Below are 13,447 nucleotides of genomic sequence, written 5' to 3' on the forward strand. Positions count from 1 at the left end.
GGTGGCGCACGCCTTTAATTCCAGCACTTGGGAGGCAGAGGTAGGAGGATCGCAGTGAGGTTGAGGCCACCTTGAGACTACATAGTGAATTCCAGGTCAGCCTGGGCTAGAGTGAAACCCTACCTAGAAAAAAAAAATCATTTATTTTCTCAACAAATTAGTATTAAAAAATAAAATAAACAAAGGGGGCAGAGAGAAGGGGAATGGGATCAACACATGATTTGTCCATATAACAAAGTCTCTTAATTAATAGAACATAAAAACTAAAAAAATAAAATGCAGAAAACTTTAAAAGTAATATATAATTAGCCAGGAATGGCGCACTCCTTTAATCCCAGCACTTGGGAGGCAGAGGTATAGGACTGCCATGAGTTCAGGGCCACCCTGAGATTACAGAGTAAATTCCAGGTCAGTCTGGGCTACAGTGAAACCCTACCTCGAAAAACCCAAATTTAAAAAAAAGTAATATATAATTTAAATACTTTTAAAAAATGTTTATTTTATATTTGAGAAAGAAAAAGGCATATACATACATATATATATATATATATATATATATATATATATATGGAGAAGAGAGGGGGAGAGGGGGAGAGGGAGAGAGGGGGGGAGGGAGGGAGGGAGAGAAGGGGGGAGGGGGGCAGATAGAGAGAATGGGTGTGCCAGGGCTTTCAGCCACTGCAAATGAACTCCAGACACATGCATCACCATGTGCATCTGGCTTAGATGGGTCCTGGGGAATCAAACCTGGGTCCTTTGATTTTGTAGGCAAGCGTCTTAACTGCTAAGCCATCCTTCCAGCCCCCAAAATGTTTAATGGCTCAGCAGTTAAAGGCATTTGCCTGCAAAGCCTGACAGCCTGGGCTCAAGTCACCAGTACCCACCTAAAGCCAGATAGTGCACAATGTGATATATACTTCTTGAGTTATTTTATAGTGGTATGAGGCCTTGGTGTGTTCATTCTCTCTACTTCTCTAATACATATAATAAGTATTTTTTTAAAAAAGAATTAAAATGCAGGAGTGTCTCGACGACTGTAAAGTTCCCAGTGGAGCTAGTCCTCTAGAAAAACTTACTAATAATTAAAGATATTAACTTCATTATATTTTTCACATATAAAATATTATTTATTTTTATTTATTTGAGATAAAGAGGTAGAGAGAAAAAGAATGGGCATGCTAGGGCCTCCAGCCATTACAAACAAACACCAGACACGTGCCACCTTGTGCAGCTGGCTTATGTGGGTACTGGGGAATCAAACCTGGGTCCCCTAGGCTTCACAGGCATCTAAGCCATCTCTTCAGCCCCATCATTCTTCCTCTCTGCTTCTTTCTCTTGCTTAAATAAACACATAAAATATTTTTATGTATTTATTTTATTTATTTATTTATCATATTTTTTTCGAGGTAGAGTCTTGCTCTAGCTCAGGCTAACCTGGAATTCACTATATCATCTCAGAGTGGCCTCAAACTCACAGCAATCCTCCTAACCTCTGCCTCCTGAGTGCCAGGATTAAAATCGCTTGCCACTATGCCTGGCTAACATATTCTTGTTAAGTAGAAATGACTTAGTACTGTGCATTATATTTTCCCCCCATTAAACAATACATCTTATTTTCAGTTTCAGAGTACTATGTAACACTTATTACATAGTATAAATATATTAGAATTTACTTTTTATCCTACTGACGGGTATTTATATAGTCTGATCTATTATTATAAGACTATTAATCCAAAATTGAAAGGTAGACTGTTTGAGACAGGGTCTCACACTGTAGCCCAGACTGCTCTCAAATCTTGTCAATCCTCCTGCCTTGGCCTCTTGAGTGCCAGGATTATAGGCAAAAGCTACCACGTGGCTCAAAAGTGTTTGTTTTATTGGAGGCGCTGGGTATTGAACTGAGGACTTTGTGCATGTTAAATAAGTACCATACCACTGAGTTATAACAACCCCAAAAGTAAAGATTTACATATAAATTACTAGGTTCACATATTTCTACAGGATGAAATTTAAGATGTGAAATTTCTGGTTAGTAGATATGCATGCATCCTTCCAATACCAGAGACCATATTTATATAATCTTTTCCTTTAAATATAAAGCATAAATGCTAGTTTATGTTTGCTTAGTTTTTTTTTGTTTGCTTTTTATTTTTAAATTTTTATTTATTTATTTGAAAGCAATGGACAGAGAGAGAGAAAGAGGCAGATAGAGGGAGAATGGGTATGCCAGGGCCCTTGGCCCCTGCAAACGAACTCCAGATGCGTGCACCAACTTGTGCATCTGGCTAATGTGGGTCCTGGAGAATCGAGCCTCGACCCGGGGTCCTCAGGCTTCACAGGCAAGTGCTTTTAACTGCTAAGCCATCTCTCCAGCCCTGTTTTTTATTGTTTTATTTTTTTAGGTAGGGTTTCACTTTAGCCCAGGTTGACCTGGAATTTATTCACTATGTAGTCTCAAGGTGGCTTTGAACTCACAGCAATCCTCCTACCTCTGCCTCCCGAGTGCTGGGATTAAAGGCATATGCTACCATGCCTAGCAGGTAGTGGTGCAGGTCTTTAATCCCAGCTCTCAGGAAGCAGAGGTAGGAGGATTGCTGTGAGTTCAAGGCCACTGAAGACTACACAGCGAATAAATTACAGGTCAGCCTGGGCTAGAATAAGACTCTATCTCAGAAAACAAAAAAGCAGCAGCAGCTGAGGCAGAAGAATCATTTGAGTGTAGGAGTTCAAAGCCAGGGAAGGCCATATAGAAAGACCTTACCTTAAAAGCAAAACCCCCACTCATACAAAACTGTATGTGTATATATAGAGCTCATATAATGTGTGCTTACATACATACATATACATATATAGGAACTGGGGTGCAGGTCAGTGGTAGAGTGCTTCTAATGTACAAGGTCATGGGTTCAATACTAAGCACCACCAACAAACAACTCTTCCATGCCCACCACAGAAAAGCAAACACTATTCCTAACTATGTCCAAAGACAGGCTCAACTCACTTTCTGAATAATACGAATTGAGATACACTGAGACAAGAACTAGAATCTGAAAACCTGAGGCCAAAAGAATATAATACCAATCATTAATAATGTTTAAATAATAAACTGCTGTATTCATATCTTTGATGTATAAGGTTAAATGAAGCATATTATTAAAATGAAGTGTATCTATTTCCTTCCTTCCTTTCTTTCTTTCTTTATTTGTTTGTTTGTTTGTTTGCTTGTTTATTTTGAGGTAGGGTCTCACTCTGGCCCAGGCTGACCTAGAATTAACTTTGTAGTCTCAAGGTGGCCTCAAACTCAGGGTGATCCTCCTACCTCTGCCTCCCAAGTGCTGGGATTAAAGGCGTGCACCACCACACCCAGCTTCCCTTTCAGGTTTTTTTTAATCATCTTATTTATTTATTATTATTTGAGGAGGGGCAGATAGAGAGAAAGAGACTGGGCATGCAATGCCCTCTAGCCACTGCAAATGAACTTTAGATGCATGTGCCTCCTTGCACATCTGGCTTATGTGGGTCCTGTGGGAAACGAACCAGGGTCCTCTGGCTTTGCAGGCAAATGCCTTAACTGCTAAGCCATTTCCTCAGTCCTCCTTTCACTTCTTAATGTGACTACTGAAACATTTAAAATTATATATGTATAATACATATCTTTACTGGATGGCACTACTGCTCTTTAGAATAGCTTCACACTCTAAAACAGAATTTTCAATAACTACTAGCTGTCACAAGAGGCAGACTTTAAGAAACAATCAGATTAAAACGACAATTTAGAAAATGTACTTAATACAATGTATTTCATCACCTCTCAATAGGACAGGTGTTATGTTTAATATTAGAACAACTTTTACCAATCATACTAAGAAAAGATAAGTGTAATTTTGTTGTGGAAGACTAGCATAATAAAACAGCTTTCTTTCTTTCTTTTACTGGGCTGAGGGATTAAACCCAGGGCCTCAAGCATGGCAAGTGCTTAACTATACAGCTACACTTCTCTGTGCCCAAAGAACACATTATTAAGAAATGGAGAATTTTACTTTTGTTTTTCTGTTTTTTGTTTTTCGATTTTTCGAGGCAGGGTCTCACTCTAGTCCATGCTGCCCTGGAATTCACTATGTAGTCTCAGGGTGGCCTCAAACTCACAGTGGTCCTCCTACCTCTAACTCCCAAGTGCTGGGATTAAAGGCATGTGCCACCACACCTGGCTATTTTTTCTGTTTTTAAAACATGGTTTCCTTCTGTAGCTCAGGCTGGTATCAAACTTACAATACTGTCTCTCTCTCCAGAATGCTGGGATACCGGTGTGTGTTACCACATCATTAAGGTGCAGAGCTTAACTTGATTACATTAATGACTTCTAAGTAAGCCATAAGTAAATTCACTTATATATAATTCTACCTAAAATATTGATTATCAAAAATCCTAATTATTTAAGCTGGGTGTGGTAGTGTATGTCTTTAACCCAGCAGTTGGGAGGCAGAGGTAGGAGGATCAGCGGGATCAGGGTGAGTTCAAGGCCACCCTGAGATGACATAGTGAGTTTCAGATAAACAAGAATCTACAGTACCCTCCCTCCCTCCCGCGCCCTCCGCAAGCTAATCTTTGGTATAACTTGTCTGGAAATCTTATCTTTCTAACTCCATTAAGAAGAAAGAACTGGGGCTGGAGAGATGGCTTAGCGGTTAAGCGCTTGCCTGTGAAGCCTAAGGACCCTGGTTTGAGGCTCGGTTCCCCAGGTCCCACGTTAGCCAGATGCACAAGGGGGTGCACGCGTCTGGAGTTCGTTTGCGGTGGCTGGAAGCCCTGGCGCGCCCATTCTCTCTCTCTCCCGCCATCTGTCTTTCTCTCTATGTCTGTCGCTCTCAAATAAATAAATAAAAAATGAACAAAAAATTTTAAAAATAAAAAATAAAAAAGAGAGAAAGAACTGTTGGATAGTGAGACCTTGTGAGTGATGACATGTGGCATACCCTACCTGTTTTTCCTGAAGTCCTGTTTAAGAAAATTAGCCCAGACCACCTCATTTAATCTTTTCAGTATTCCCAAAGACTGTCACAGATCCATGCACGATGTGTGTGCCACCAACATGTCCTTTTGGTGTCTGCAGAGGCCAGCTGGTACTGCTCATGCAGCAACTCCACATGCAGAGGTTAGAAGCACAGGCTCTGGAATCAGACCAATTTGCTACTTACAAGCTCTGTAATGCTGGGTAAGTTACTTATCTTCTCTATGCACTCTATATGAATTAGTTCACTTAATCTGCCAACAACCCTATAAGATGTGACTTCAATTATTATACTCATTTCATAGATAAAGAAATTAAAGCACAGAGATGTTAAGTAACTTGCTCAACTCAAGACCAGTAAATGGATGAGTCTGATCTCAAGCCTAGGCAGTTTGACTTCAAAGCCTGGATTGTTTCTAGTTTTAGGTATCAACTTAGTAAATGTTTAGAGTTAAAATAAGTGTGATGAGAATGTGTTAGTTACACATACATGTGCATACACACACATGTGTATGTCTGGTAATTGTCACTACATTTCACACATTTATAAGGGAGCCAAGTAAAAATAGCCCTTCCCCCTCCACAAATAGACTTGCTTACAGGAATGAGCCTAATACTTTCCTCTTTACTTTGTAATTATTTTTGACTTACAGAAAAGTTGTAAAAATAAGCCAGGCATGGTGGTGCACACTTTTAATCCCAGCACTTGGGAGGCCAAGGTAGGAGGACTGCCATGAGTTTGAGGCCATCCTAAGAATACATCATGAATTCCAGGTCAGCCAAGACCCTAACTTGGAAAAAAAAAGAAAGAAAGAAAGAAAAGTAGTAAAAATAGTAGAGCTCATAGATACCTTTACTCAGCTCCCCCTAGAGTTATCAATTTACATAAACAATGACAATAGCCAGTCTGCACATTGTGTTATATTTTCCACATGCTGTGCCCTACTCAGCATCATTGCCACTGTAGTGATGGACACAAGTTTTTTCGTTTTGTTTTATATTTTTTGGTTTTTCGAGGTAAGGAGTTGCTCTAGCTCAGGCTGACCTAGAATTCACTATATAGTCTCAGGGTGGCCTCAAACTCATGGCGATCCTCTTACTTCTGCCTCCTAAGTGCTGAGATTAAAGGTGTGTGCCACCATGCCCAGCGGACACCAGTTTTGGTCAATGCAGCATAGTATTCTCTTTCAGATTTCCTTAAAGCAGGGTAGTTGTTGATGAGAATGACCAATGTCACTTTGTGCTGTCTAATCATCCTTAGGGGCCACTTGTACCTCATATGTACTTTCCATTTTTCATAACAAGTTTCAGTTGAGAGCTGATTGACTCCAGAGACTTGAAAAAAAATTTTTATTGTCAACTTCCGTAACTGTAAACAATATCCCATGGTAAAAATTTTTATTCTATTTATTTATTTATTATTTGAGAGAGAGAGAGAGGTAGAGGTAGAGAGAGAAGAGGCACACCAGGGCCTCCAGCCACTGCAAACAAATTCCAGATGCATGCTCCACCTTGTGCATCTGACTTGCATGAGTACTGGGGAATTGAACCTGGGTTCTTTGGCTTTGCAGGCAAGCACCTTAACTGCTAAGCCTTCTCTGGAACCCTCCAGAGACCCTTTTGTTGTCTTTGTGGCTGCTACCTTCCTGCACTAGGTGCGAGACAGCATCCAACCAAAAGCAACCACCAAATATCTGGAGAACAATAAAAGCTCCCCAGACCTTTTAAAGAGAATTGGTCAGTTACTCTATAGAATGCTTCACATTTTAGATTTGAATGATATTTTAAAATGAGGCTGAGATTAGGCATTTGGGGCAAGAATACCTCAAATGTGTTCTACTGAAGGCATAGGGATATGTATTTTTGGTGGTTGTTTTCGAAGCATAGTCCCAGGCTGACCTTGAACTCAGGGCAATCCTCCTACCTCAGCCTCTTCAGTGCTGGGATTAATGTTGTGTGCCACTCTGCCTAGCTAGATATGACTTACTACTGGTGGTGCTAATCTTGAATCTTTAGTTAAAGTGGGATCTACTAGATATTTCTCATTCCCTTTGAAATTGATAAGTGTCTCAGAAGAGATCATTCCATCTGTGTATAATTAATAACTAGAATTATGCATGACCTTTAGGAAACATATCAACTAGTACTCAAAGGCTTTCATGAGACAAACCAATCAAGACAGTAAGTTTGTACTGAAATCCCACAAGCATTTCTAGCCTAGAGAGTCCCTTGTTCTATGATTGTTGGGCATTCCTGCCCCTTGTTCAACATTGTCCAGTACTCACTGCTTTGCCTTACTCTCTTGTCCTCCTTCCTCAGCATTCTTTATGGGCTCCTCTCCCTCTCGCTATCATGCACATTACTGACATCGCTGTGGACCGTCTACATTCTCACTCTAGATTCTTATCACATTGCATATTCCTTGGGAAACAGCAATTAAGTTGCTTTCAAACTACCAACCAGTAAATATCTACATCATTCTCTTGTCTCAAAATATATCTCTAGCTGGGTATGGTGGCGCACGCCTTTAATCCCAGCACTCGGGAGGCAGAGGTAGGAGGATCCCATGAGTTTGAGGCCACCCTGAGAATACATAGTGAATTCCAGGGCAGCCTGGACTAGAGTAAAACCCTTCCTTGGGGAGAAAAAAAATCTATCTCTAAACTCAAAGTTGTATCAAATTCAACATATTCTGAATCCAACCTCAGGTCCTAACCTAGGACGGACACTGATACCACATCTTACATTTTAGGGTTGAGGTTTATTTGAACAGGATGGGTCTTTTACATTGTTACAGTAAGATTTTAATGCCTCTGGATGTATGGACTTGAAAGGATTTCAATCATTATCAGGTTTTAAACTGGACATATACCTTTAATAAACAGTTTAATAAAATTAGTTTTATACACCAATATAATAAAGCAACTTCTATGAAAACAAAATTCTATTAGTTTCTTTCAACCTGATAAATAAAATTATTTATTTATTTACTTATTTGCTTGCTAGGGGAGGGGAGAGGGAAGGAGAATGGGCATGCTAGGATTTTTGGCTGCTACAAACAAACTCCACATGCATATGCCCCATTGTGCATCCCGCTTTGGGTCCTGGAAAATCAAACCCAGACTATTAGATTTTGCAAGTGCTTTAACATCTAAGTAATGTCAGACGCCCCTGATAAATAAAATTCTGAGAAATGTATCTCAATGTAAGAAACAAGATTCATGTTCTAAGTTACTTTTTTTTTTTTTTTTGCCATAACAGAAACGCATTTGCTTCTCCAACACATATCCTAACTTTTTTTGGTTCCTTGAGGTAAGGTCTCCCACTAGCCCAGGCTGACCTGGAATTTACTATATAGTCTCACGGAGGCCTCAAACTCAAAGCAATCCTCTTACCTCTGCCTCCCAAGTTATCCTACTGAGGCAAGAGGACTGTGAGTTCAAGTCTAGTCTGGATACATAGATAGATCATGTCTCAAAAAACAAAGCCAGAGCTTCAGAGAGGTGGCTTAGTGGTTAAGGTGTTTGCCTGTGAAGCCTAAGGAGCCAAGTTCGATTGCCTAGGACCCATATAAACCAGATAGACAAGGTGGCACATGCATCTGGAGTTCATTTTCAGTGGCTAGAGGCCCTGGCACGTCCATTCTCTACCTCTCTCTCAAATAATAAAATATATGTCTTCAAAAAAGCATGAATCATCAGAAGAGAAAAATGCCACAATAGCCAAAATGAAAGAGCAGAGGTGTATCACATCATGTTAACATTGTTTTCTTAAAAACTCACCTTAGTTTCCTTCCTTTGCTGGCTTTCCTATCTACCTTCTTTCGGATCTTGCTTCGTAGTTTCTGGATCGCAAGCCACTGCCTGGAAAATTCACAGGCAATGTTATGCATCATCACTCACAGAAACAGTTATAAATATGGACAAATTGGAATTTTTCTCACTAACAACCCTGCAGAAAGAAATCACAGATGTATATCAAACACCTTAAGATAGTCTTGGGCCAAAGTGACTAATCAATTGGAGAGGACTTGTTTAATAGTAGAAATCAAATGGCAGCTGGGAAACTCTACAGCGACTTTGGTTAACAATGCTCCTCAGTATCTGGAGTTGCTATGACAAGCACTTAATCCACCAGGCTGCAGGAAAACCTATGGCACCCAGCCTAACTGCCTAGGGTTCTCCTGTGTTTCAGCTGTACACATGTGCTCGCACCACCTGCAACTGCTGGTTGGTCTGAGTACACCAATTCTCTACCTCTTATTTTCCTTACTCTAATATTCAAAGGATTTTGCTTCTGTTCTCTAATTTTTAACAATTTGCCACTAGAGTTATTTATTATCACTTTATATACAAATATTTCAGTATGTATTGACAAAAGATAAGGACTCCTTCCCCGCTAATTAATCTCAGTATCATTATCACACCTAAAAAAAAAATCAAATATTCAGTCTTCAAATTTCCCAGATTGTCTATCTTATTTTTACAGTTGGTCTGTTTGGATCAGGATTTGTTTAAGATACAAAGAAATTAGTTTTCCAAATAAGAAATGCTGGGTTAGGTAAGGTTTCCAAATTGTTCCTATGAACAAATGTGAAAGAGAAACAGCAGCAGCAGCTAGTCATCTTACCTGATTTATACAACAGAAACTCAACATCAGAAAAAAAAATCTAGGAAAATCCAATTACTGTAATCTTAATATAATCTTAATTACCATAATCTATTTTATTGTAAAGTCAGATAAATGTACAATATAATCGCCACTTAAATGCAATTTGCTCTATCACATTAAATTTATGGTGAACAGCCCTCCACAACATTCCAAACATAGGAAATATCAATACTATCCTAACCTAAAATTCAAATAATGTTCTACTCAAATAAAATTATTTCATCAACACAAATTTTTCATTGCTTTCTCAAATGCTGTTCTGTCTAGAATCCCATCCTGGCACATACAGCTTTTGTTTCCTATCCTGTTTTTGCAAATTATGGTTCCTGGCTATTTAAATGTACACTATTCATTAGGTAGCACTCTAAATGCCCTTCTTATTTCCACCACAGGATGAGGCATACACACAAGTGCCTTCCTTCACTACTTTGCATTCTACCCTGACATCTGGGTAATGCTGCCACATTCCATTTCTAATTGTGCTGAAGCTTTTACTGAAGGGGTGGAGGTCTAAATTAGGGCAGGCTAACAAAGCAATTTCTCCTCTGAGCAAGGAACCTGTTGTGCACAGTGCCACATTCTGACAGCTGAGAGCACACGTTTAGGTGACAGCTTTTTATACACTGGTCAGTAGATTGATATGGATATAATAACAGCCTCCATTCGGGCCAAAGAGCATAAGAAAGCCTTTGATAATTATAGAACCAATCACTGCCTTGGAGGCAGAATTAAAGGGACTCAAAGGGGAAAAACTACAACATGGGGTGTCTGAATGAGTAAAAAACCATTTCTGAATTACCTTCCCATAGCCACCTGATCATTGGGATCCAAGGAGCTGGTCTTCCGTTCTATGAGTTCTCGAAGAAGCTAGGGGAAAAAGGAAAGTAAATGACTTATTTATTAACTCCCAATACCAACTAACTATAAAAGGGCACAGAAGAAATTCTGAATGGCATAGTGATAGCTCTTAAACTACAATCAATAAAGAACAACCCAGTGGCAGAAACATAACTGAATTTCAATTAGCCCTTTTATATTTACATATATACATATATAATTTTTAAAATTCAACTATCTATCTATTTGAGAGCGAGAGAGGGAGAGAGAGAGAGGGAGAGAGGGAGGGAGAGAATGGGTGCACCAGGGCTTCCAGTCACTGCAAACAAACTCCAGATGCATGTGCCATCTTGTGCATCTGGTTTACATGGGTCCTGGGGAATCAAACCAAGGTCCTTTGGCTTTGCAGGCAAATGCCATAATTGCTAATCCATCTCTCCAGCCTACATATATAATTTTTAAAGAATGAGGTTTTTATTTTTTAGTTATTTATTTATTTTTTGGTTTTTCAAGGTAGGGTCTCACTCTGGCCCAGGCTGACCTGGGATTCACTATGTAGTCTCAGCAATCCTCCGACCTCTGCTTTCCAAGTGCTGGGATTAAAGTCATGTCTACCACGCCTGGCTAAAGTTATTTATTTTGCAAAAGAGAGGCAGATAGAATGGGCGTGCCAGGGTCTCTAGCCACTGCAAACAAACTCCAGATGCCTATGCCACCTTGTGCATCTGGTTAATGTGGGTACTGTATCCTTAGACAAATGCTTCAGCTGATAAACTATCTTTAAAAGGTGGCTATCACAATAGCTGGGGATGGAAGTCCATTTGGAAGACTTATAGCACTCAGTTCATTTCAAATGGATCAATGAGTGTGCAAAATTTTTTCATTGTTTTCATGACTAGTTTTGTCCACCCCATTGGTATCAATGGAGAATCGTTAAAAGGTCAGGTGGGAAGGGTTGTGTGGAGAAAGGAAAGTGCATTTGCTTCCCACCAGTGGCATAGTGGTGCGTGATTAACTTCCGAACTAAAACCTCCAGCAGTCAGGAAGATCCTCCTCAGGCAAAAGTCTTGACTACATGATAGAAAATGGACTTCATCCTCTTGCTTTCCACAGCTGCTATTCTACCATGCTAGCTACCAAGTGACTTAACCAGACAGGACACCAACACACTCAGCCTAAAAACTTATAAGGAACAAAAGGAAGTCATTTGTGTTCATGACAATTACACAGGGGTCAGTCTCTCTCCTCTACATTTAACACCAAGGGAATACTAAATTACTGTCCCATTCTCCTCTCAATCCTGGGTATTCCACTGCATCCATTAAAAGTCTTCATCTATACCTTTCACATAGACTTAGAAATCTGCATGGAATCTTACAGTCCTATGTAGAGAGATGCAATGGAATTTAAAGCTGAACACTAAAGGAAAATTTTAATTTATAATAATAAAACTAGACAGTATCTCTCCTATTCAAGTGACATGCACATAAATAGTAACAGAGAATAAAATTCCAAGCACTTCAGAGAAATCTCAAATAAACTAGTTCCTGTTAATCATCTATCAATAGGCTTAACTTTAAACTGTGTTTCTTCACAAAAATAAGCAATCATTTTCTAGGTAAGGCATAGTAGCAATACAGACATTTCACCACGGTAAAGAGCTAAAGCCTATGGGGAGGATGGAGAAATAAATAAATTCCTATGAAAGTAGGTGACTTTCTAATTTTCATTTGTTTATGTTAAGTAGGCAATGGAAGAAATAAAACAAATTTGTAAAAATATTCCCTTCCATAAGATGCATCTTTATTGCAAAAGGGAAAAGAACATCTCAATCGCAATTAGAAATCCTCCTGTGATATTTTTTTCATTTGCTTATTTTGGACACTATTACCACAGCAATTACGTTTAAAAATGCAGGGACCAGAGGCCACTGGTTTATTATCCCTAGAAAACAGCAAGCTATTTCTCTACCCTGTTTATCTGATTGATTCCCAACATCTTTCTGGCAGCCAATCTATCAGTTTATCTCTCCTACTTCATCACAGTCACTTCTGGCAGCTAAATACAAGATCCAAATCCAGTGCTACACAGACACACGACCGAGTAAACCTATGTAACACCACCGCTGTGTAAACAGCTGCCCCTGAGGCTCAGCACAAATGGGCTCTGGGTCCTAGTCAATAGTCTGTAAGCAGCAAGGTTGGGGAATGGGTGGGGGAGAGGTTAATAATAATGTTTTTAAATAAAGTGAAGATAGAAAGGTAAGAAAATAATAGAAGGACTATGTTTTATTGCCTTTACCTTGTTCTAGCCACATAAGAGATTACAACCACCATTTCTGGGTTTCTTAATCACCCCTGATTCCCTAAAGGCTGGACAATTATGGCCACTAGGGAGCAAATGTTCATGGAAGGCTGCCCCAGCACAACAGAGGCAACCTCATCTGGAAGAGAGCTCCATGTGCCCTGACAAAGGCTGGAAATTGGCACTGTACAAGTGCAGAGGTTCTATTACACTGCAGCAGCCCGCCATTCAAACACCAAGTTGGTCGGCATTTTCTTTAAGGCACTCTGTAATATACAGCCTGGCCTTCATTCTCACATGGCTTTTTATAGTCATTTGTGGTGAAGAAAGATGCTATTGATCTATCTAGCTAAATCTAGTTCCCTCAGTTTAAGACCTCACAAGACTCTGTTTCCAACATAGAAATGAAAATGAAGCACAATACAACACACCAAAAATTCTCCACACAATTAAAATAATGACTATTTCCTATAGCTATCACTGTCACTGGATTTAAATTCAGTTAGGAAACTTGTTTTCATAAAAGCTGCTGAAAAATGAAGCTTTAGGGATACTGGCTCAAGAATTTGATTTTTCTGAGTTCAATTTTCATAGCCTAATTTTATGAACAAACTTTCTATTAAAATT

At 39.4% G+C, this 13,447-nt stretch overlaps 1 protein-coding gene across 1 annotated transcript in view; it reads right to left on the reverse strand.

The window, feature by feature from the left end:
* The window catches only part of Aatf (apoptosis antagonizing transcription factor), a 113,696-nt gene that overhangs the window by 24,566 nt on the left and 75,683 nt on the right, over window positions 1-13,447 (reverse strand). The window contains exons 9-10 of the mRNA XM_004664541.3: window positions 10,479-10,546; window positions 8,791-8,871 (exon numbers count right to left, since the gene is read on the reverse strand). Coding sequence (XP_004664598.2) covers window positions 8,791-8,871; window positions 10,479-10,546 — 149 coding nt within the window. The remainder of the gene's footprint in view (window positions 1-8,790; window positions 8,872-10,478; window positions 10,547-13,447) is intronic.

The sequence above is a fragment of the Jaculus jaculus genome, chromosome 9 (assembly GCF_020740685.1).
Source record: "Jaculus jaculus isolate mJacJac1 chromosome 9, mJacJac1.mat.Y.cur, whole genome shotgun sequence".
Classification (NCBI taxonomy): Eukaryota; Metazoa; Chordata; class Mammalia; order Rodentia; family Dipodidae; genus Jaculus; species Jaculus jaculus.